Here is a 21208-nt window from a genome sequence, read left to right on the forward strand (position 1 = left end):
GGGTATGGGTACACCGATCCCACTTCGACACGGACGTCCTCCTCCAGCCGGTATCACCCACGTACGTGGGTGCGGGTGAGGAAAACAGGAACCCAAAAGATGGACTTAGTGAAAAAAAAATGTGAAAAATTTCCACAAATATGGCATTAATAAAAAAAAATGTAAAAAAATTACCACTAATGAAAAAAAACAATACAAATTAACAAAAATATAGAATTATAAAAAAAAAAAATGTGAAAAATTTCCACAAATACGGTATTAATGAAAAAACATGAAAAATTACCAGGAATATGGAATTAGCAAAACGGAGTGAAAAATTATCACAAATATGGCATTAATGAACAAAAAATAAGGAAAAATTACCAAATATTGGCATTATCGAAAAAAATGTGAAAAATTTCCAAAAATACGGCATTATTAAAAAAAACATGAAAAATTACCAGAAATATAGCCTTACCATAAAAAATTGCCAGAAATGTTGCATTAGTGAAAATAAAAGTGAAAATTACCACAAATATGACACTAATAAAACAATTAACACAAATATATTATAGAAAAAAATGTGAAAATTTTCCATAAATACTGTATTAATGAAAAAAAACACGAAAAATTACCATAAATATGGAATTAGTAGAAAAAATGTGAAAAATTACCAGAAATCTATCACTAATTAAAAAAATAGAAGTTAACACAAATATAAAATTACTGAAAAAAAAAAGTGAGACATTTGCACGAATACAGTATTCTTCACCATTGGGGTCAGTATAAGTGTGTAGGGACGGCAGGTGGGCTACTGCGGGGGGATTTCGATGCCTCGGCCCCTTTACCTCGATCTGAGCCGTGTGGTTGGCGTAGTACTTCAAAGCTTCATCGCCCTCGTCCGGATCATTCCCCGGCCTCAACATCTGCTGCAGAGTCTTGTAGTGGCGCGCCAGCTGAAAACACAATGTCCTCGTCAGGGACACGCGTCCTCTCCGCCGCCTTAGAATACACTTTTCGTGTCAATTTCTCCCCACTTTCAAGAACACATCTTGCTGTCAGTGAATAGAGACTTGTCCTCTACGTGACGGCTGAGGAGCTGATTAGAAAATACCCCCCCCACTGATAATGAGTTCTACACGGCAAAGCATTATGGCTGCGGGCATTCACTTACATGCCACAATCTGCCAGTAGACAACACTAGGGGGAGCTCCTCAGTGCAGTCACTACTGACCTCAATATTAGATGTATCAGAATAAATATTTGTATAATGAGCTCCCTCTAGTGGTGGCTGTATAAATCTGTATGTAGTGAGCTCCCTCTAGTGGTGTCTGTATAAATCTGTATGTAGTGAGCTCCCTCTCGTGGTGGCTGTATAAATCTGTATGCAGTGAGCTCCCTCTAGTGGTGGCTGTATAAATCTGTATGCAGTGAGCTCCCTCTAGTGGTGGCTGTATAAATCTCTTCCTGGCAGTTAACCAAGATGTGCTGAGAGGTGTAAAGCGATGTCACCAGTGAGACAGAAGGATCCGTCTGAGCTTTAAGCCCTAGAGTCTCATCCCCTTCCCTATGCTGGAAAGCTCAGTTCAGTGTTGGCTCCAGAGAGACAGGATGTAGCTAACTTCTCTTCCTCCTTTGGTTTGTATAAAAGTTAGCAAATTTGTGGCCTATCCACAAAATATACACTTGTCTATACGTTCTGCATCGTATTGCTGTCCTGCTATAATGAAATTAATAGTTTGGCTGAGCTGCAATACCATACATAACCTGTAGGCAGGTGTGGCACTATGTTTAGTGGAAAATAGCCATTATTTTCTAATTGAGAACGACCCCTTTAAGTTCTTGGAGAACTGCTTTAATGGACTACTATTATTGATATCATGATGGTGGAGCATGCACAGCGCCCCCTGTAGGCAGGTTCTCCGTGTTCTTGTTCTGTGCCAGCTCACGCACTTCTATCTCATCCTCAGGGTTACAGATAATAAAGGTTTTCTGAGAGAACTCTGTGTTATTCAAGGTAAGGCACAACAGGGAACAGTCTAATCAGGTCTATGGGGACCCGCAGCTTCCAGCTCGCCGTCTACTCGGCAGAACTTTCAAATTAGCTGAGCGGACTCTGTTCCTGATAAAGAACGTCTGACACATCCTGCGCTGTGTACAGCATTACAGACGCATGTGAATGAGGACGAGTGGCACCGGGCATGCAAACGGGCTCTAACGATCAGGGACATTCATAAATGTCAATCATTGATAGGCAGCTAAATTCTGTAGTATGATATGACTACAGAACTGCTAAGAAAGCAGCACACATCATTTATAAAGCTTTAAAAAAAATGTTATCTTGCCCTTTAAGAGACAGAGAAGAGGTGGGGCTTCACTTAAAAGAAGGAGGGGCTTAAAGGATTTGGTACATTTTTTTCTATTTTTACATATTAAATAGTCAGCTTGTAGGAAATCTTAATACAACATGTAAGTAAAGCAATGCCCACTAAAAATCATAAAGCCTTTAAGGAATCCTATTTGGTTGATTTACCAAAATGGCCGCCATTACAGCCTAGGAGATTTCATTAAAATTGTCTGGTATAGTTGTACTGGCATTCATATTTTGTTTCACCAAGCCTTTTTAGATTTAAGGGGAAAAATTTGATCTATAAAATGCCTAATTTTTTTTTTAAATATTTTGCCCTTTTAGTAGTAGAAGGAGGAGCTTCATGGAAAAGAAGGAGGGGATTAAAGGTTCAAGTCCATGTATAACTTCCAATACAAGAAATAGCCGGTTTGTAGAAACTTTTCACAAATGAACAAGGCAACTCCTTTTTAAAATTTATAAAGTCACTGACTGCTCTTATCTCTGTGACTACAAATATGGTGACCATTACACCTGATTGGTTGGGTGAGTGGTAATGGCGTCCATATTTTCGGCACCTAACTTTTTCAGATATATCAAGATTTGATTTTCAGCACAGTTAAAAAAGTTAAACTTTTTGCCCTTTAAGAGCAACAAAAAAGGCAGAGCTACATCTTAAAGGAGGGGCTTAAAGGCTCTTGTCCATGTTTAAGTTTTAATTAAATAAAAAGTCGGTTTGTAGGAGAGTTTATCCGTTTAAAACAGCAACTCTCCTTAAAAACCATAGACTCCTTGAGCATCGTGTCTGGATGATTACCAATATGGCCGCCGGACATCCTAAAAGCTGTCATTGGACTGGTTGGGTGAGTTGTATTAACACCAATATCTGTTGTCAGCTAGCTTTCATATCTATATCGGGAAAAAGTAATTTATTAAGGGCCTAAATTTTTTTTACTTTTTGCCCTTTAAGAGGTAGAAGAGGCGGAGCTTCAATTAAAAGAAGGAGGGGCTTAAAGATTATAGTTCATGAGCAAATTCATATGATAAATAGTCAGTTTGTAGGAAACTGTAGCAAATTAACAAGGAAACTCCCCTTACAAATCATAAAGTCTTTGAGTTCTCTTATATGGCTGACTACAAATATGGCCGACATTACATCTTAGAAGTTGTCACTAGAGTGGCGTGGCGAGTAGTAGTGGTGTCCATATTTGTTGTCACCCAATTTTCTCAGATATAAATCGAAAAAACTTGATTAATGGCACAGTAAAAAAAATTAACTAATTACCCTTTAAAAAAATGTTTTAAATAATAGGCAGGGCATCACCTTAAAGAAGGAGGAGCTTAAAGGTTTTGATCCATATTTAAAGTTACAGTACCATAAATAAAGTCAGTTTGTAGGAGAAGTTTATCAAATTAAAAGCGCCTCTAAAATTCATAAAACCTGAATCCTTCTAGCCGGGTGACCACTAATGGGGCCACAGCTCGGAATTCATCACTAGATCTACTTTTTGTTTAGCAGTGACCGATCCTGAGGAACTTGTAAGGGCGGACATTTTTGTTCCCACCCAACAGGACTGATTAAAAGTTTTAACTAAAAATCTAGACAGAAGATTGCGATGAAAGGACTTATAATTACTCTGGATTTTTTTTCCCTTTAAGAGAGGGCCCTTTAAAGGGGTTGTACGAGGCTTCAAAAACAAAGCTGATATCTTCCAAAATAGCACCATACCTGTTCATGGGTTGTGTCTGGTATTGCAGCTCCTCTATAGTGGATAAAATACGGCTGCAATACCACATACAACCTGTGGGCATAGGTGGTGCTGTTTCCAAATTTAGGGGAAGTTAGTGGCCCTTTAAAAAATAAGTAATTTGGAAAAAAAAGAGAAGTTGAGTCTGTCATGTAGCAGTGACCAAACCGGCTCTGCTACATCACTAATGCAATAAATATCGGCTTTTCTCGCTGGGTCGGCGCCGCGCTCAATGTAAAGATTTTGGGAGTTAATGAAGACATCACGAGATGAGACTGATCCGACGATGTGACGGTCTGCGGGGTGTAATGACGGTCAGCGGAGGAGGGGGCGCGACGCTCTGCCAGTGCACGAGCTGCCGCACGCCTCCTGATTCCGCAGCGGTTTAATTAGGCGCTGTCATTGCCATCCCAGACTTGTGAGTCACGCTGCACTAGACAGTCTGCCTCAGCCAGCGAGACGCGCGCTTCTGCAGCGAGATGCAGAGCTGTCACATGAAACCAACAAAGTCGGCTCCGTGTGTTATAAATAGGAGGCGGCGGTGGCGTTCACGGACGCGACTGTCAGTGTAAGACTGCAGGGACGGCGGCGGTTTTATAAAAACTCCGCGCTGCGGCTCCATCTGAAAATTAGAGAAGACGGAAACTTTCTTCTAGAACTCACCCAGCTCTCCGCTGACCCTGAGAAGCACAGAACAGCGCCCCTAGTGGTAATGAAGAAACAGCGCCCCTAGTGGTCATAAAGTAAAAGCGCTCCTAGTTGTCACGATGAAAAAGCGTCCCTAGTGGTCACAAAGAAACAGCGTCCCTAGCGGTCATATAGTAACTGAACCCCTAGTAGTCACGAAGAAACAGTGCCCCTAGTGGTGATATAGTAACAGCGCCCCTAGTGGTGATATAGTAACAGCGCCCCTAGTGGTGATATAGTAACAGCGCCCCTAGTGGTGATATAGTAACAGCGCCCCTAGTGGTGATATAGTAACAGCGTCCCTAGTGGTGATATAGTAACAGCGCCCCCTAGTGGTGATATAGTAACAGCGCCCCTAGTGGTGATATAGTAACAGCGCCCCTAGTGGTGATATAGTAACAGCGTCCCTAGTGGTGATATAGTAACAGCGCCCCTAGTGGTGATATAGTAACAGAGCCCCTAGTGGTCACAAAGAAAAAGCGTCCCTAGTGGTGATATAGTAACAGCGCCCCTAGTGGTGATATAGTAACAGCGTCCCTAGTGGTGATATAGTAACAGCGCCCCTAGTGGTGATATAGTAACAGCGCCCCTGGTGGTGATATAGTAACAGCGCCCCTGGTGGTGATATAGTAACAGCGCCCCTAGTGGTGATATAGTAACAGCGTCCCTAGTGGTGATATAGTAACAGCGCCCCTGGTGGTGATATAGTAACAGCGCCCCTGGTGGTGATATAGTAACAGCGTCCCTGGTGGTGATATAGTAACAGCGCCCCTAGTGGTGATATAGTAACAGCGTCCCTAGTGGTGATATAGTAACAGCGCCCCTAGTGGTGATATAGTAACAGCGTCCCTAGTGGTGATATAGTAACAGCGTCCCTAGTGGTGATATAATAACAGCGCCCCTAGTGGTGATATAGTAACAGCGCCCCTAGTGGTCATATAGTAACAGCGCCCCTAGTGGTGATATAGTAACAGCGTCCCTAGTGGTGATATAATAACAGCGCCCCTAGTGGTGATATAGTAACAGCGTCCCTAGTGGTGATATAGTAACAGCGCCCCTAGTGGTCATATAGTAACAGCGCCCCTGGTGGTGATATAGTAACAGCGCCCCTAGTGGTGATATAGTAACAGCGCCCCCTAGTGGTGATATAGTAACAGCGCCCCTAGTGGTGATATAGTAACAGCGCCCCTAGTGGTGATATAGTAACAGCGCCCCTAGTGGTGATATAGTAACAGCGCCCCTGGTGGTGATATAGTAACAGCTCCCTTAGTGGTGATATAGTAACAGCGCCCCTAGTGGTGATATAGTAACAGCGCCCCTAGTGGTGATATAGTAACAGCGCCCCTAGTGGTGATATAGTAACAGCGTCCCTAGTGGTGATATAGTAACAGCGCCCCTAGTGGTCACAAAGAAACAGCATCCCTAGTGGTGATATAGTAACAGCGCCCCTAGTGGTGATATAGTAACAGCGCCCCTAGTGGTGATATAGTAACAGCGCCCCTAGTGGTGATATAGTAACAGCGCCCCTGGTGGTGATATAGTAACAGCTCCCTTAGTGGTGATATAGTAACAGCGCCCCTAGTGGTGATATAGTAACAGCGCCCCTGGTGGTGATATAGTAACAGCGCCCCTGGTGGTGATATAGTAACAGCGCCCCTAGTGGTGATATAGTAACAGCGCCCCTGGTGGTGATATAGTAACAGCGCCCCTAGTGGTGATATAGTAACAGCGCCCCTGGTGGTGATATAGTAACAGCGTCCCTAGTGGTGATATAATAACAGCGCCCCTAGTGGTGATATAGTAACAGCGCCCCTAGTGGTGATATAGTAACAGCGTCCCTAGTGGTGATATAATAACAGCGCCCCTAGTGGTGATATAGTAACAGCGCCCCTAGTGGTCATATAGTAACAGCGCCCCTAGTGGTGATATAGTAACAGCGCCCCTAGTGGTGATATAGTAACAGCGCCCCTAGTGGTCACAAAGAAACAGCGTCCCTAGTGGTGATATAGTAACAGCGCCCCTAGTGGTGATATAGTAACAGCGCCCCTAGTGGTGATATAGTAACAGCGCCCCTAGTGGTGATATAGTAACAGCGCCCCTGGTGGTGATATAGTAACAGCTCCCTTAGTGGTGATATAGTAACAGCGCCCCTAGTGGTGATATAGTAACAGCGCCCCTAGTGGTGATATAGTAACAGCGCCCCTAGTGGTGATATAGTAACAGCGTCCCTAGTGGTGATATAGTAACAGCGCCCCTAGTGGTCACAAAGAAACAGCATCCCTAGTGGTGATATAGTAACAGCGCCCCTGGTGGTGATATAGTAACAGCTCCCTTAGTGGTGATATAGTAACAGCGCCCCTAGTGGTGATATAGTAACAGCGCCCCTGGTGGTGATATAGTAACAGCTCCCTTAGTGGTGATATAGTAACAGCGCCCCTAGTGGTGATATAGTAACAGCGCCCCTGGTGGTGATATAGTAACAGCGCCCCTAGTGGTGATATAGTAACAGTGCCCCTGGTGGTGATATAGTAACAGCGCCCCTAGTGGTGATATAGTAACAGCGCCCCTGGTGGTGATATAGTAACAGCGCCACTAGTGGTGATATAGTAACAGCGCCCCTAGTGGTGATATAGTAACAGTGCCCCTAGTGGTGATATAGTAACAGCGCCCCTGGTGGTGATATAGTAACAGTGCCCCTAGTGGTGATATAGTAACAGCGCCCCTGGTGGTGATATAGTAACAGCGCCCCTGGTGGTGATATAGTAACAGCGCCCCTAGTGGTGATATAGTAACAGCGCCCCTAGCGGTCATATAGTAACAGCGCCCCTAGTAGTCACGAAGAAACAGTGCCCCTAGTGGTGATATAGTAACAGTGCCCCTAGTGGTGATATAGTAACAGCGCCCCTAGTGGTGATATAGTAACAGCGCCCCTAGCGGTCATATAGTAACAGCGCCCCTAGTAGTCACGAAGAAACAGTGCCCCTAGTGGTGATATAGTAACAGCGCCCCTAGTGGTGATATAGTAACAGCGCCCCTAGTGGTGATATAGTAACAGCGCCCCTATTGGTCATATAGTAACAGCGTCCCTAGTGGTGATATAGTAACAGCGCCCCTAGTGGTGATATAGTAACAGCGCCCCTAGTGGTCATATAGTAACAGCGCCCCCTAGTGGTCATATAGTAACAGCGCACCTAGTGGTGATATAGTAACAGCGCCCCTAGTGGTCATATAGTAACAGCGCCCCTAGTGGTCATATAGTAACAGCGCCCCTAGTGGTCATATAGTAACAACGCCCCTAGTTGTCATATAGTAACAGCGCCCCTAGTGGTCATATAGTAACAGTGCCCCTAGTGGTCATATAGTAACAGCGCCCCTGGTGGTGATATAGTAACAGTGCCCCTAGTGGTGATATAGTAACAGCGCCCCTAGCGGTCATATAGTAACAGCGCCCCTAGTAGTCACGAAGAAACAGTGCCCCTAGTGGTGATATAGTAACAGTGCCCCTAGTGGTGATATAGTAACAGTGCCCCTAGCGGTCATATAGTAACAGCGCCCCTAGTAGTCACGAAGAAACAGTGCCCCTAGTGGTGATATAGTAACAGCGCCCCTAGTGGTGATATAGTAACAGCGCCCCTAGTGGTGATATAGTAACAGCGCCCCTAGTGGTGATATAGTAACAGCGCCCCTAGTGGTGATATAGTAACAGCGCCCCTAGTGGTGATATAGTAACAGCGCCCCTAGTGGTGATATAGTAACAGCGCCCCTATTGGTCATATAGTAACAGCGTCCCTAGTGGTGATATAGTAACAGCGCCCCTAGTGGTGATATAGTAACAGCGCCCCTAGTGGTCATATAGTAACAGCGCCCCCTAGAGGTCATATAGTAACAGCGCCTCTAGTTGTGATATAGTAACAGCGCCCCTAGTGGTCATATAGTAACAGCGCCCCTAGTGGTCATATAGTAACAGCGCCCCTAGTGGTCATATAGTAACAGCGCCCCTAGTGGTCATATAGTAACAGCGCCCCTAGTGGTGATATAGTAACAGCGCCCCTAGTGGTGATATAGTAACAGCGCCCCTAGTGGTGATATAGTAACAGCGCCCCTAGTGGTGATATAGTAACAGTGCCCCTAGTGGTCATATAGTAACAGCGCCCCCTAGTGGTCATATAGTAACAGCGCCCCTAGTGGTGATATAGTAACAGCGCCCCTAGTGGTGATATAGTAACAGCGCCCCTAGTGGTCATATAGTAACAGCGCCCCCTAGTGGTGATATAGTAACAGCGCCCCTAGTGGTGATATAGTAACAGCGCCCCTAGTGGTCATATAGTAACAGCTCCCTTAGTGGTGATATAGTAACAGTGCCCCTAGTGGTGATATAGTAACAGCGCCCCTAGTGGTGATATAGTAACAGCGCCCCTAGTGGTGATATAGTAACAGCGCCCCTAGTGGTGATATAGTAACAGCGTCCCTAGTGGTGATATAGTAACAGCGTCCCTAGTGGTGATATAGTAACAGCGCCCCTAGTGGTCATATAGTAACAGCTCCCTTAGTGGTGATATAGTAACAGCGCCCCTAGTGGTGATATAGTAACAGCGCCCCCTAGTGGTCATATAGTAACAGCTCCCTTAGTGGTGATATAGTAACAGCGCCCCTAGTGGTGATATAGTAACAGCGCCCCTAGTGGTGATATAGTAACAGCGCCCCTAGTGGTGATATAGTAACAGCGCCCCTAGTGGTGATATAGTAACAGCGTCCCTAGTGGTGATATAGTAACAGCGTCCCTAGTGGTGATATAGTAACAGCGTCCCTAGTGGTGATATAGTAACAGCGCCCCTAGTGGTGATATAGTAACAGCGCCCCTAGTGGTGATATAGTAACAGCGCCCCTAGTGGTCATATAGTAACAGCGCCCCTAGTGGTCATATAGTAACAGCGCCCCTAGTGGTGATATAGTAACAGCGCCCCTAGTGGTGATATAGTAACAGTGCCCCTAGTGGTCATATAGTAACAGCACCCCCTAGTGGTCATATAGTAACAGCGCCCCTAGTGGTGATATAGTAACAGCGCCCCTAGTGGTGATATAGTAACAGTGCCCCTAGTGGTCATATAGTAACAGCACCCCCTAGTGGTCATATAGTAACAGCGCCCCTAGTGGTGATATAGTAACAGCGCCCCTAGTGGTGATATAGTAACAGCGCCCCTAGTGGTCATATAGTAACAGCGCCCCCTAGTGGTCATATAGTAACAGCGCCCCTAGTGGTGATATAGTAACAGCACCCCTAGTGGTGATATAGTAACAGCGTCCCTAGTGGTGATATAGTAACAGCGCCCCTAGTGGTGATATAGTAACAGCGTCCCTAGTGGTGATATAGTAACAGCGTCCCTAGTGGTGATATAGTAACAGCGTCCCTAGTGGTGATATAGTAACAGCGCCCCTAGTGGTCATATAGTAACAGCTCCCCTCTGTCCGCTGTTATACGCAGGTGTACTTTATATTACGGGGAGGACACAGGACGCGGCTCAGACGATGATTAATGGCGGCTGAGCCCCCAGTGACATATTTATGTGGCGCTGCCCACGCCGGGTCAGACATTTACAAGAACCTCCACTCACTGCTGGTAAAATATCTCACAGGTCGGGCGCGGGAAAGGGAAAAAGCCGGATCTCCCCTCCCCCCGGGAAGCAATGAAAGTCACCATCGTCTGCAACAAACATGAAAGTACAAGAAAAGAGGGACATGGAGGTGGCGGCACCGACAACGGGGAGCGGCGCTCAGAATAGTGGTCATACGAGACGTGGGAGTGGAGGGCACGCTGCGCTGGCATGGGTCACATCTGTGCGGGCAGTATGGCTGACATCCTCACCACAACTGTCTGTGGGTCCAGACAGTATCTGCAGGAAGGCTGCGGTGGGCAAGAAGTAACAGCGCCCCTAGTGATGAAGTGATAGCACCCCAGGTGGTCATAAAGTAACAGCGCCCCCCTAGTGGTGATGAATTAACAGCATCCCCATGTGGCTATATAGTAACATCGCCACTAGTGGTCATATAGTAACAGCTCCCCTAGTGGTCACAAAGTAACAGCTCCCCTAGTGGTCGTAATGTAACAGTGCCTATTGTAATTTTGAAGTAATAACGCCCCTAGTGGTCATATAGTAACAGTGCTCCTAGTGGTGATATAGTAACAGCGCTCCTAGTGGTAATATAGTAACAGCGCCCCTAGTGGTCATATAGTAACAGCGCTCCTAGTGGTAATATAGTAACAGCGCCCCCTAGTGGTCATATAGTAACAGCGCCCCTAGTGGTCATATAGTAACAGCGCCCCTAGTGGTCGTAATGTAACAGTGCCCATTGTAATTATGAAGTAATAACTCCCCTAGTGGTCATATAGTAACAGCGCCCCTAGTGGTCATATAGTAACAGCGCCCCTAGTGGAGATATAGTAACAGCGCCCCTAGTGGAGATATAGTAACAGCGCCCCTAGTGGTCATATAGTAACAGCACCCCTAGTGGTCATATAGTAACAGCGCCCCTAGTGGTCATATAGTAACAGCGCCCCTAGTGGAGATATAGTAACAGCGCCCCTAGTGGAGATATAGTAACAGCGCCCCTAGTGGTCATATAGTAACAGCACCCCTAGTGGTCATATAGTAACAGCGCCCCTAGTGGTCATATAGTAACAGCGCCCCTAGTGGAGATATAGTAACAGCGCCCCTAGTGGAGGTATAGTAACAGCGCCCCTAGTGGAGATATAGTAACAGCGCTCCTAGTGGTCATATAGTAACAGCGCCCCTAGTGGTCATATAGTAACAGCGCCCCTAGTGGTCATATAGTAACAGCGCCCCTAGTGGAGATATAGTAACAGCACCCCTAGTGGTCATATAGTAACAGCGCCCCTAGTGGTGATATAGTAACAGCGCCCCTAGTGGTGATATAGTAACAGCGCCCCTAGTGGTCATATAGTAACAGCACCCCTAGTGGTCATATAGTAACAGCGCCCCTAGTGGTCATATAGTAACAGCGCCCCTAGTGGAGATATAGTAACAGCGCCCCTAGTGGAGATATAGTAACAGTGCCCCTAGTGGTCATATAGTAACAGCGCCCCTAGTGGTCATATAGTAACAGGGCCCCTAGTGGAGATATAGTAACAGCGCCCCTAGTGGAGATATAGTAACAGTGCCCCTAGTGGTCATATAGTAACAGCGCCCCTAATGATGATGTATGCTCTCCCCTCAGGCAGTAGTACATGGACACACGGCTCCTACCTGGTGGGCCAGGATGTAAATGTTATGACCCACGACTCTCGGGGACACCTGATCTTCGAGCCCGTGCTCCTCGTTGTCGCTCTCCAGGCCCTGGTTATAGGCTGCCTTTATTACATCTACCTGTGAGGATGAGGAGATGATAAGCGTTAGTGGGAGGGACCCTCCGGCCAAGCTGTCGTCGATATATTGACGACGTTCTTTACCAGCTCTCCGGGCCTCATGTTGTACAGGATCCTCTCCGCGTTCTCACTGTCACGCCGACTTTCCATGATGGCCAGCAGCAGTTTGGAGGCGTTGTTCTGGAAGAGATGGAACGTTATCACATTTCTGCGCAGTCTAATCGGCCTAGTGAGGAGGACATGAGCCGCACCTTTAACTGAAGCACCAGGTCCATGCGGTATCGGCCCAGCGGGTTGATGTCATTTAGAATGAGGGCGATGATTATGTCGATCCCGTTGGACTCATGAGTTGCGATGCATGTCTGCAATACAGGGGTTACGTGTGTGTTAACCTTGACTTACATCACATATTGTCCCCCAGAGCAGCATTCAAAATTCTGCTTTTTCCTGCCAGCTTCTAGATTTGACGACCTCGTATTTTCTAAAGCTTCAGCTATTAGAAAGAGGGTCTGATATCACTTGGGGACCGCTCGATTGACTTCATGTTACCTGATTCTCATGGCAAGGACCCTGGCAATATTCGGTCAAGCTCTCCAGAGTTTGGTTCACCAGAGCCACGTTCCTTTCGTTAATATAGAGGCCCAGGAGACCCAGGCCGCCCGTTGTGCTCCCGCAAATACAGTCCAGGAACTGCAGGGTCTCACACACCAAGTTATAGTTGGTTTTGTTATTCTGGTTCCTCAAAAAGTTCTGAAAAAGCAAATTGTGAACATAGCATTAACTTGGCGGAGCAGAACTCTTGCAGTGGGCATGCTCGGTGTCATATGCAGAGGTCACTGAGCAGAGAGGAAAGGAGGAGCTGAGCTATTCTCATTACCTATTGTCAACACTGAGCTATCGGCCTCCAATGTACGATCATGGGGCGGCCATCATGTTTTTAAAGAAAGAACCTTGGCAAGTTTTGGTGGCCCCCGGCGACATCCCCTTTAAAGGGGTCATTCCCTTAACTTTTGCCAAGTCCTACAGAAGCCAAGGAGAGAATAAAAGTGCAGGTCCTTTACCTGTAATCCGAGGTTATGGTTCTCGCACAGGAGCTGGAGGAACCGGAGGATCGGCTGCATGATGGCTATGACAGGGCTGACAGCTACAGCCTCCTCCGCCGTCTTCTCTTCTCCTCCTCCGTTATCACCTCCAGAACCGATCAGGTCCAGATCCGGGTCGATTTCCTTCCGGTAGACACAGTACGCCTTGGACGTGGCTGTAGACGCCTCAGCTAATTGTCCTTTCATCCCTTCTTTAAGATGCAACTGAGAATCCCGCGCTGCAAAAACAAACCACCATTCACACGCAAAACAGTGCATTATGGCAAGCCAAAAACCCGCTACACATGCATCACACACTGTCACCACTGCATTACAGTGTCACCCCTGCATTACACACTGTCACCCCTGCTTTACACACTGTCACCCCTGCATTACACACTCTCACCACTGCATTACACACTGTCACCTCTGCATTACACACTGTCACCCCTGCATTACACACTGTCACCCCTGCTTTACACACTGTCACCCCTGCATTACACACTCTCACCACTGCATTACACACTGTCACCTCTGCATTACACACTGTCACCCCTGCATTACACACTGTCACCCCTGCATTACACACTCTCACCCCTGCATTACACACTCTCACCACTGCATTACACACTGTCACCCCTGCATTACACACTCTCACCACTGCATTACACACTGTCACCTCTGCATTACACACTGTCACCCCTGCATTACACACTGTCACCCCTGCATTACACACTCTCACCCCTGCATTACACACTCTCACCACTGCATTACACACCGTCACCCCTGCATTACACACTCTCACCCCTGCATTACACACTCTCACCCCTGCATTACACACTCTCACCCCTGCATTACACACTCTCACCACTGCATTACACACTGTCACCTCTGCATTACACACTGTCACCCCTGCATTACACACTGTCACCCCTGCATTACACACTCTCACCCCTGCATTACACACTCTCACCACTGCATTACACACCGTCACCCCTGCATTACACACTCTCACCCCTGCATTACACACCGTCACCCCTGCATTACACACCGTCACCCCTGCATTACACACCGTCACCCCTGCATTACACACTGTCACCCCTGCATTACACACTGTCACCCCTGCATTACACACCGTCACCCCTGCATTACACACCGTCACCCCTGCATTACACACCGTCACCCCTGCATTACACACCGTCACCCCTGCATTACACAGTGTCACCTCTGCATTACACACCGTCACCCCTGCATTACATATAGACAGGAAAGCTCTGGAAGAACTCACTCCCTGTTACCTCTGCGTTTTGGTACTGATATCGAATCGAAGTCATCGTCCTTTTTCTTGGTGCCTAAGTCAATGGTGTTTACTGTCACAGTGGCACGGATCTCCAGCTGTGCAGCTTTCATCCTGTCATAGAGAACCTTGAAAAACTTCTCCGACTTTTTCTGTTCATTGAGTTGATGGTAGAAGGAGCTCTGCGGGAAAGACCCAAAGATGGCGGAGAAGTCAGATTCCACATGGACAGAACACCACGGCACACCGCCGCCCCCGTACCTGGATCTGGGTGTTGCCCCCTTCCAATAGCGCGATTCCTAGTAAGATGCCTTCAGAAAATATCCGGTCATTTTTGGTGCTAACGATGACGTCGATGATCAATTCTGAGGCTCCTTCCTTGTCAAGAAGACACTGGATGTCGGTCATGGAAGCGCCGGTCTTGCGGTCATTCTCCTGGGTGGAGTAACCTGAGAACACACCACATCCAATTTTACATAATATTCCCAGAAAATATCAAGATTTTTACTATTTTTTAGATTTTTTCTTTAAAAACTATTTTTTACTTGGAAACAGTCAACAAGCAGGTTCCACGCTGAGGATCGCTCCTGCTACCTCAAACAAATAACAATATTAATTCATTTCTGTTCAACGCATTCTCAAATGCAGCAAAACTAAAAATCAGTCAACAGCAGCTTGCTGATGGTTTCCTATGTGATATTTTTTCTGTTTTTGTTCCAGCAAACAGCTAATTAATAAAGATTTATATTTGCTGAATATAACCCCCCCCCCTAGTGGTGGCTGCAAACAGGATCTTATCATGTATCTCTGTATACAGTGAGCTCCCCCTAGTGGTGTCTGCAGACAGGATCTTATCATGCATCTCTGTATACAGGGAGCTCCCCCTAGTGGTGGCTGCAAACAGGATCTTATCATGTATCTCTGTATACAGTGAGCTCCCCCTAGTGGTGTCTGCAGACAGGATCTTATCATGCATCTCTGTATACAGGGAGCTCCCCCTAGTGGTGTCTGCAGACAGGATCTTATCATGTATCTCTGTATACAGGGAGCCCCCCCTAGTGGTGGCTGCAGACAGAATCTTATCATGTATCTCTGTATACAGGGAGCTCCCCCTAGTGGTGGATGCAGACAGGATCTTATCATGTATCTCTGTATACAGGGAGCTCCCCCTAGTGGTGGCTGCAGACAGAATCTTATCATGTATCTCTGTATACAGTGAGCTCCCCCTAGTGGTGTCTGCAGACAGGATCTTATCATGCATCTCTGTATACAGGGAGCTCCCCCTAGTGGTGTCTGCAGACAGGATCTTATCATGTATCTCTGTATACAGGGAGCCCCCCCTAGTGGTGGCTGCAGACAGAATCTTATCATGTATCTCTGTATACAGGGAGCTCCCCCTAGTGGTGGATGCAGACAGGATCTTATCATGTATCTCTGTATACAGGGAGCTCCCCCTAGTGGTGGCTGCAGACAGGATCTTATCATGTATCTCTGTATACAGGGAGCTCCCACTAGTGGTGTCTGCAGACAGAATCTTATCATGTATCTGTATACAGGGAGCTCCCCCTAGTGGTGGCTGCAGACAGGATCTTATCATGTATCTCTGTATACAGGGAGCTCCCCCTAGTGGTGGCTGCAGACAGGATCTTATCATGTATCTCTGTATACAGGGAGCTCCCCCTAGTGGTTGCTGCAGACAGGATCTTATCATGTATCTCTGTATACAGGGAGCTCCCCCTAGTGGTGGCTGCAGACAGGATCTTATCATGTATCTCTGTATACAGGGAGCTCCCCCTAGTGGTGTCTGCAGCCAGGATCTTATCATGTATCTCTGTATACAGGGAGCCCCCCCTAGTGGTGGCTGCAGACAGAATCTTATCATGTATCTCTGTATACAGGGAGCTCCCCCTAGTGGTGGCTGCAGACAGGATCTTATCATGTATCTCTGTATACAGGGAGCTCCCCCTAGTGGTGTCTGCAGACAGAATCTTATCATGTATCTGTATACAGGGAGCTCCCCCTAGTGGTGGCTGCAAACAGGATCTTATCATGTATCTCTGTATACAGGGAGCTCCCCCTAGTGGTGGCTGCAGACAGGATCTTATCATGTATCTCTGTATACAGGGAGCTCCCCCTAGTGGTGAGTGCAGACAGAATCTTATAATGTATCTGTATACAGGGAGCTCCCCCTAGTGGTGGCTGCAGACAGAATCTTATCATGTATCTCTGTATACAGGGAGCTCCCCCTAGTGGTGTCTGCAGACAGAATCTTATCATGTATCTGTATACAGGGAGCTCCCCCTAGTGGTGGCTGCAAACAGGATCTTATCATGTATCTCTGTATACAGGGAGTCCCCCTAGTGGTGGCTGCAGACAGGATCTTATCATGTATCTCTGTATACAGGGAGCTCCCCCTAGTGGTGAGTGCAGACAGAATCTTATAATGTATCTGTATACAGGGAGCTCCCCCTAGTGGTGGCTGCAGACAGAATCTTATCATGTATCTCTGTATACAGGGAGCTCCCCCTAGTGGTGGCAGCAGACAGGATCTTATCATGTATCTCTGTATACAGGGAGCTCCCCTAGTGGTGGCAGCATACAAGATCTTATCATGTATCTCTGTATACAGGGAGCTCCCCCTAGTGGTGGCTGCAGACAGAATCTTATCATGTATCTCTGTATACAGGGAGCTCCCCCTAGTGGTGACTGCAGACAGGATCTTATCATGTATCTCTGTATACAGGGAGCTCCCCCTAGTGGTGGCAGCATACAAGATCTTATCATGTATCTCTGTATACAGGGAGCTCCCCCTAGTGGTGGCAGCATACAAGATCTTATCATGTATCTCTGTATACAGGGAGCTCCCCCAAGTGGTGGCAGCATACAAGATCTTATCATGTATCTCTGTATACAGGGAGCTCCCCTAGTGGTGGCTGCAGACAGAATCTTATCATGTATCTCTGTATACAGGGAGCTCCCCCTAATGGTGGCTGCAGACAGGATCTTATAATGTATCTCTGTATACAGGGAACTCCCCTAGTGGTGGCTGCAGACAGGATCTTATCATGTATCTCGGTATACAGGGAGCTCCCCTAGTGGTGGCTGCAGACAGGATCTTATAATGTATCTCTGTATACAGGGAGCTCCCCCTAGTGGTGGCTGCAGACAGAATCTTATCATGTATCTCTGTATACAGGGAGCTCCCCCTAGTGGTGGCAGCATACAAGATCTTATCATGTATCTCTGTATACAGGGAGCTCCCCTAGTGGTGGCTGCAGACAGGATCTTATAATGTATCTCTGTATACAGGGAGCTCCCCCTAGTGGAGACTGCAGACAGAATCTTATCATGTATCTCTGTATACAGGGAGATCCCCCTAGTGGTGGCTGTAGACAGAATCTTATCCTGTATCTCTGTATACAGGGAGCTCCCTCTAGTGGTGGCTGCAGACAGGATCTTATCATGTATCTCTGTATACAGGGAGCTCCCCCTAGTGGTGGCTGCAGACAGGATCTTATCATGTATCTCTGTATACAGGTAGCTCCCCCTAGTGGTGGCTGCAGACAGGATCCTATCATGTATCTCTGTATACAGGGAGCTCCCCCTAGTGGTGGCTGCAGATAGGATCCTATCATGTATCTCTGTATACAGGGAGCTCCCCCTAGTGGTGACTGCAGACAGGATCTTATCATGTATCTCTGTATACAGGGAGCTCCCCCTAGTGGTGGCTGCATACAAGATCTTATCATGTATCTCTGTATACAGGGAGCTCCCTCTAGTGGTGGCTGCAGACAGGATCTTATAATGTATCTCTGTATACAGGGAGCTCCCTCTAGTGGTGACTGCAGACAGAATCTTATCATGTATCTGTGTATACAAGGAGCTCCCCCTAGTGGTGGCTGCAGACAGAATCTTATCATGTATCTCTGTATACAGGGAGCTCCCCCTAGTGGTGACTGCAGACAGAATCTTATCATGTATCTCTGTATACAAGGAGCTCCCCCTAGTGGTGGCTGCAGACAGAATCTTATCATGTATCTCTGTATACAGGGAGCTCCCCCTAGTGGTGGCTGCAGACAGGATCTTATCATGTATCTCTGTATACAGGGAGCTCCCCCAAGTGGTGGCTGCAGACAGGATCTTATCATGTATCTCTGTATACAGGGAGCTCCCCCTAGTGGTGGCTGCAGACAGAATGTTATCATGTATCTCTGTATACAGGGAACCCCCTAGTGGTGGCTGCAGCAGAAAGGCCGTATATTTAGCATGTATTACATATATTATATAGTATAATAAGTGCACATGAGATGGAATATCTAGTACAGGTGATCGTACCCACAGAAGGTCCAGGTTTACTGAATCCCACAGATCCACTTATGGGTGATCCAGGCTCCGCCTTGAAGTAACGATGAAGGAGGATTTTGCGCAATGTTATCCCCTATACAGAAAAAAAAACTTTATTAACAAATGGTTTGTTATCATCATCTGCTATCGTAGGAATGATGCTCGCTGTTATCAGCCTTTTTTTTTTTTTTTACGGCTACCGTCTCTTTAAAAGACATTTTTTTCCTATTCTTTTCAGAAAATAGAAAAATGTGAAGAGTTTTATTTAATGACGACTCTCGACGCGGACACAATCCCAGACAATTAACGATGAGACGCCGCGCGGAGGACGTGACGGCTTTGTGCTACATTGTGGCCGCGAGACGTCGTCTATAAAGATGTGGAGACCGGAGAGCGGCGCAGATTTGTCTCCTCTTCCCAAGGTCTGGCCTCACAGCATAACAAATGAAATCAGCTGCCGGGCGGGCGACTCGTCTGACCTGTGTGGGCCGACGCCACGGCGCGCAGCATGTAGGACACACCGTCACCATGGAGACAGCACACCGTACAGGTGGAGGAGTCAGACACTGCAAACATGACGGAGGAGTCTGTCTGCGGCCCAGAGTGCACCCCCAGCACCGCGGGCAACAGGGAGCGCAGCTCCGGGGTATAATACAGGATCAGCAAAGTATGTACACAGTGACTGCACCAGCAGAAGAGTGAGTGCAGCTCTGGAGTATAATACAGGATGTAACCCTGGATCAGTAATGTAATGTATGTACACAGTGACTACACCAGCAGAATAGTGAGCGCAGCTCTGGAGTATAATACAGGATGTAACTCAGGATCAGTAATGTAATGTATGTACACAGTGACTGCACCAGCAGAATAGTGAGCGCAGCTCTGGAGTATAATACAGGATGTAACTCAGGATCAGTAATGTAATGTATGTACACAGTGACTACACCAGCAGAATAGTGAGTGCAGCTCTGGAGTATAATACAGGATGTAACTCAGGATCAGTAATGTAATGTATGTACACAGTGACTACACCAGCAGAATAGTGAGCGCAGCTCTGGAGTATAATACAGGATGTAACTCAGGATCAGTAATGTAATGTATGTACACAGTGACTGCACCAGCAGAATAGTGAGTGCAGCTCTGGGGTATAATACAGGATGTAACTCAGGATCAGTAATGTAATGTATGTACACAGTGACTACACCAGCAGAATAGTGAGCGCAGCTCTGGAGTATAATACAGGATGTAACTCAGGATCAGTAATGTAATGTATGTACACAGTGACTGCACCAGCAGAATAGTGAGTGCAGCTCTGGGGTATAATACAGGATGTAACTCAGGATCAGTAATGTAATGTATGTACACAGTGACTGCACCAGCAGAATAGTGAGTGCAGCTCTGGAGTATAATACAGGATGTAACCCTGGATCAGTAATGTAATGTATGTACACAGTGACTACACCAGCAGAATAGGGAGTGCAGCTCTGGAGTATAATACAGGATGTAACTCAGGATCAGTAATGTAATGTATGTACACAGTGACTACACCAGCAGAATAGTGAGCGCAGCTCTGGAGTATAATACAGGATGTAACTCAGGATCAGTAATGTAATGTATGTACACAGTGACTGCACCAGCAGAATAGTGAGTGCAGCTCTGGGGTATAATACAGGATGTAACTCAGGATCAGTAATGTAATGTATGTACACAGTGACTGCACCAGCAGAATAGTGAGTGCAGCTCTGGGGTATAATACAGGATGTAACCCTGGATCAGTAATGTAATGTATGTACACAGTGACTACACCAGCAGAATAGTGAGTGCAGCTCTGGAGTATAATACAGGATGTAACTCAGGATCAGTAATGTAATGTATGTGCACAGTGACTGCACCAGCAGAATAGTGAGAGCAGCTCTGGAGTATAATACAGGATGTAACTCAGGATCAGTAATGTAATGTATGTACACAGTGACTGCACCAGCAGAATAGTGAGTGCAGCTCTGGAGTATAATACAGGATATAACTCAGGATCAGAAATGTAATGTATGTACACAGTGACTGCCCCAGCAGAATAGTGAGTGCAGCTCTGGGGTATAATACAGGATGTAACTCAGGATCAGTAATGTAATGTATGTACACAGTGACTACACCAGCAGAAAAGTGAGTGCAGCTCTGGAGTATAATACAGGATGTAACTAAGGATCAGTAATGTAATGTATGTACACAGTGACTGCACCAGCAGAATAGTGAGTGCAGCTCTGGAGTATAATACAGGATGTAACTCAGGATCAGTAATGTAATGTATGTACACAGTGACTACACCAGCAGAATAGTGAGTGCAGC

General features: G+C 46.6%; 1 protein-coding gene across 1 annotated transcript in view; it reads right to left on the minus strand.

The window, feature by feature from the left end:
- The window catches only part of ITPR2 (inositol 1,4,5-trisphosphate receptor type 2), a 294636-nt gene that overhangs the window by 57250 nt on the left and 216178 nt on the right, over nt 1–21208 (minus strand). The window contains exons 38-46 of the mRNA XM_073649236.1: nt 18857–18959; nt 14783–14970; nt 14523–14703; nt 13204–13463; nt 12692–12892; nt 12394–12504; nt 12227–12322; nt 12024–12143; nt 828–935 (exon numbers count right to left, since the gene is read on the minus strand). Coding sequence (XP_073505337.1) covers nt 828–935; nt 12024–12143; nt 12227–12322; nt 12394–12504; nt 12692–12892; nt 13204–13463; nt 14523–14703; nt 14783–14970; nt 18857–18959 — 1368 coding nt within the window. The remainder of the gene's footprint in view (nt 1–827; nt 936–12023; nt 12144–12226; nt 12323–12393; nt 12505–12691; nt 12893–13203; nt 13464–14522; nt 14704–14782; nt 14971–18856; nt 18960–21208) is intronic.

Source organism: Phyllobates terribilis, unplaced genomic scaffold, assembly GCF_046119375.1.
Source record: "Phyllobates terribilis strain yellow unplaced genomic scaffold, ASM4611937v1 Scaffold_10__3_contigs__length_209671492, whole genome shotgun sequence".
NCBI lineage: Eukaryota > Metazoa > Chordata > Amphibia > Anura > Dendrobatidae > Phyllobates > Phyllobates terribilis.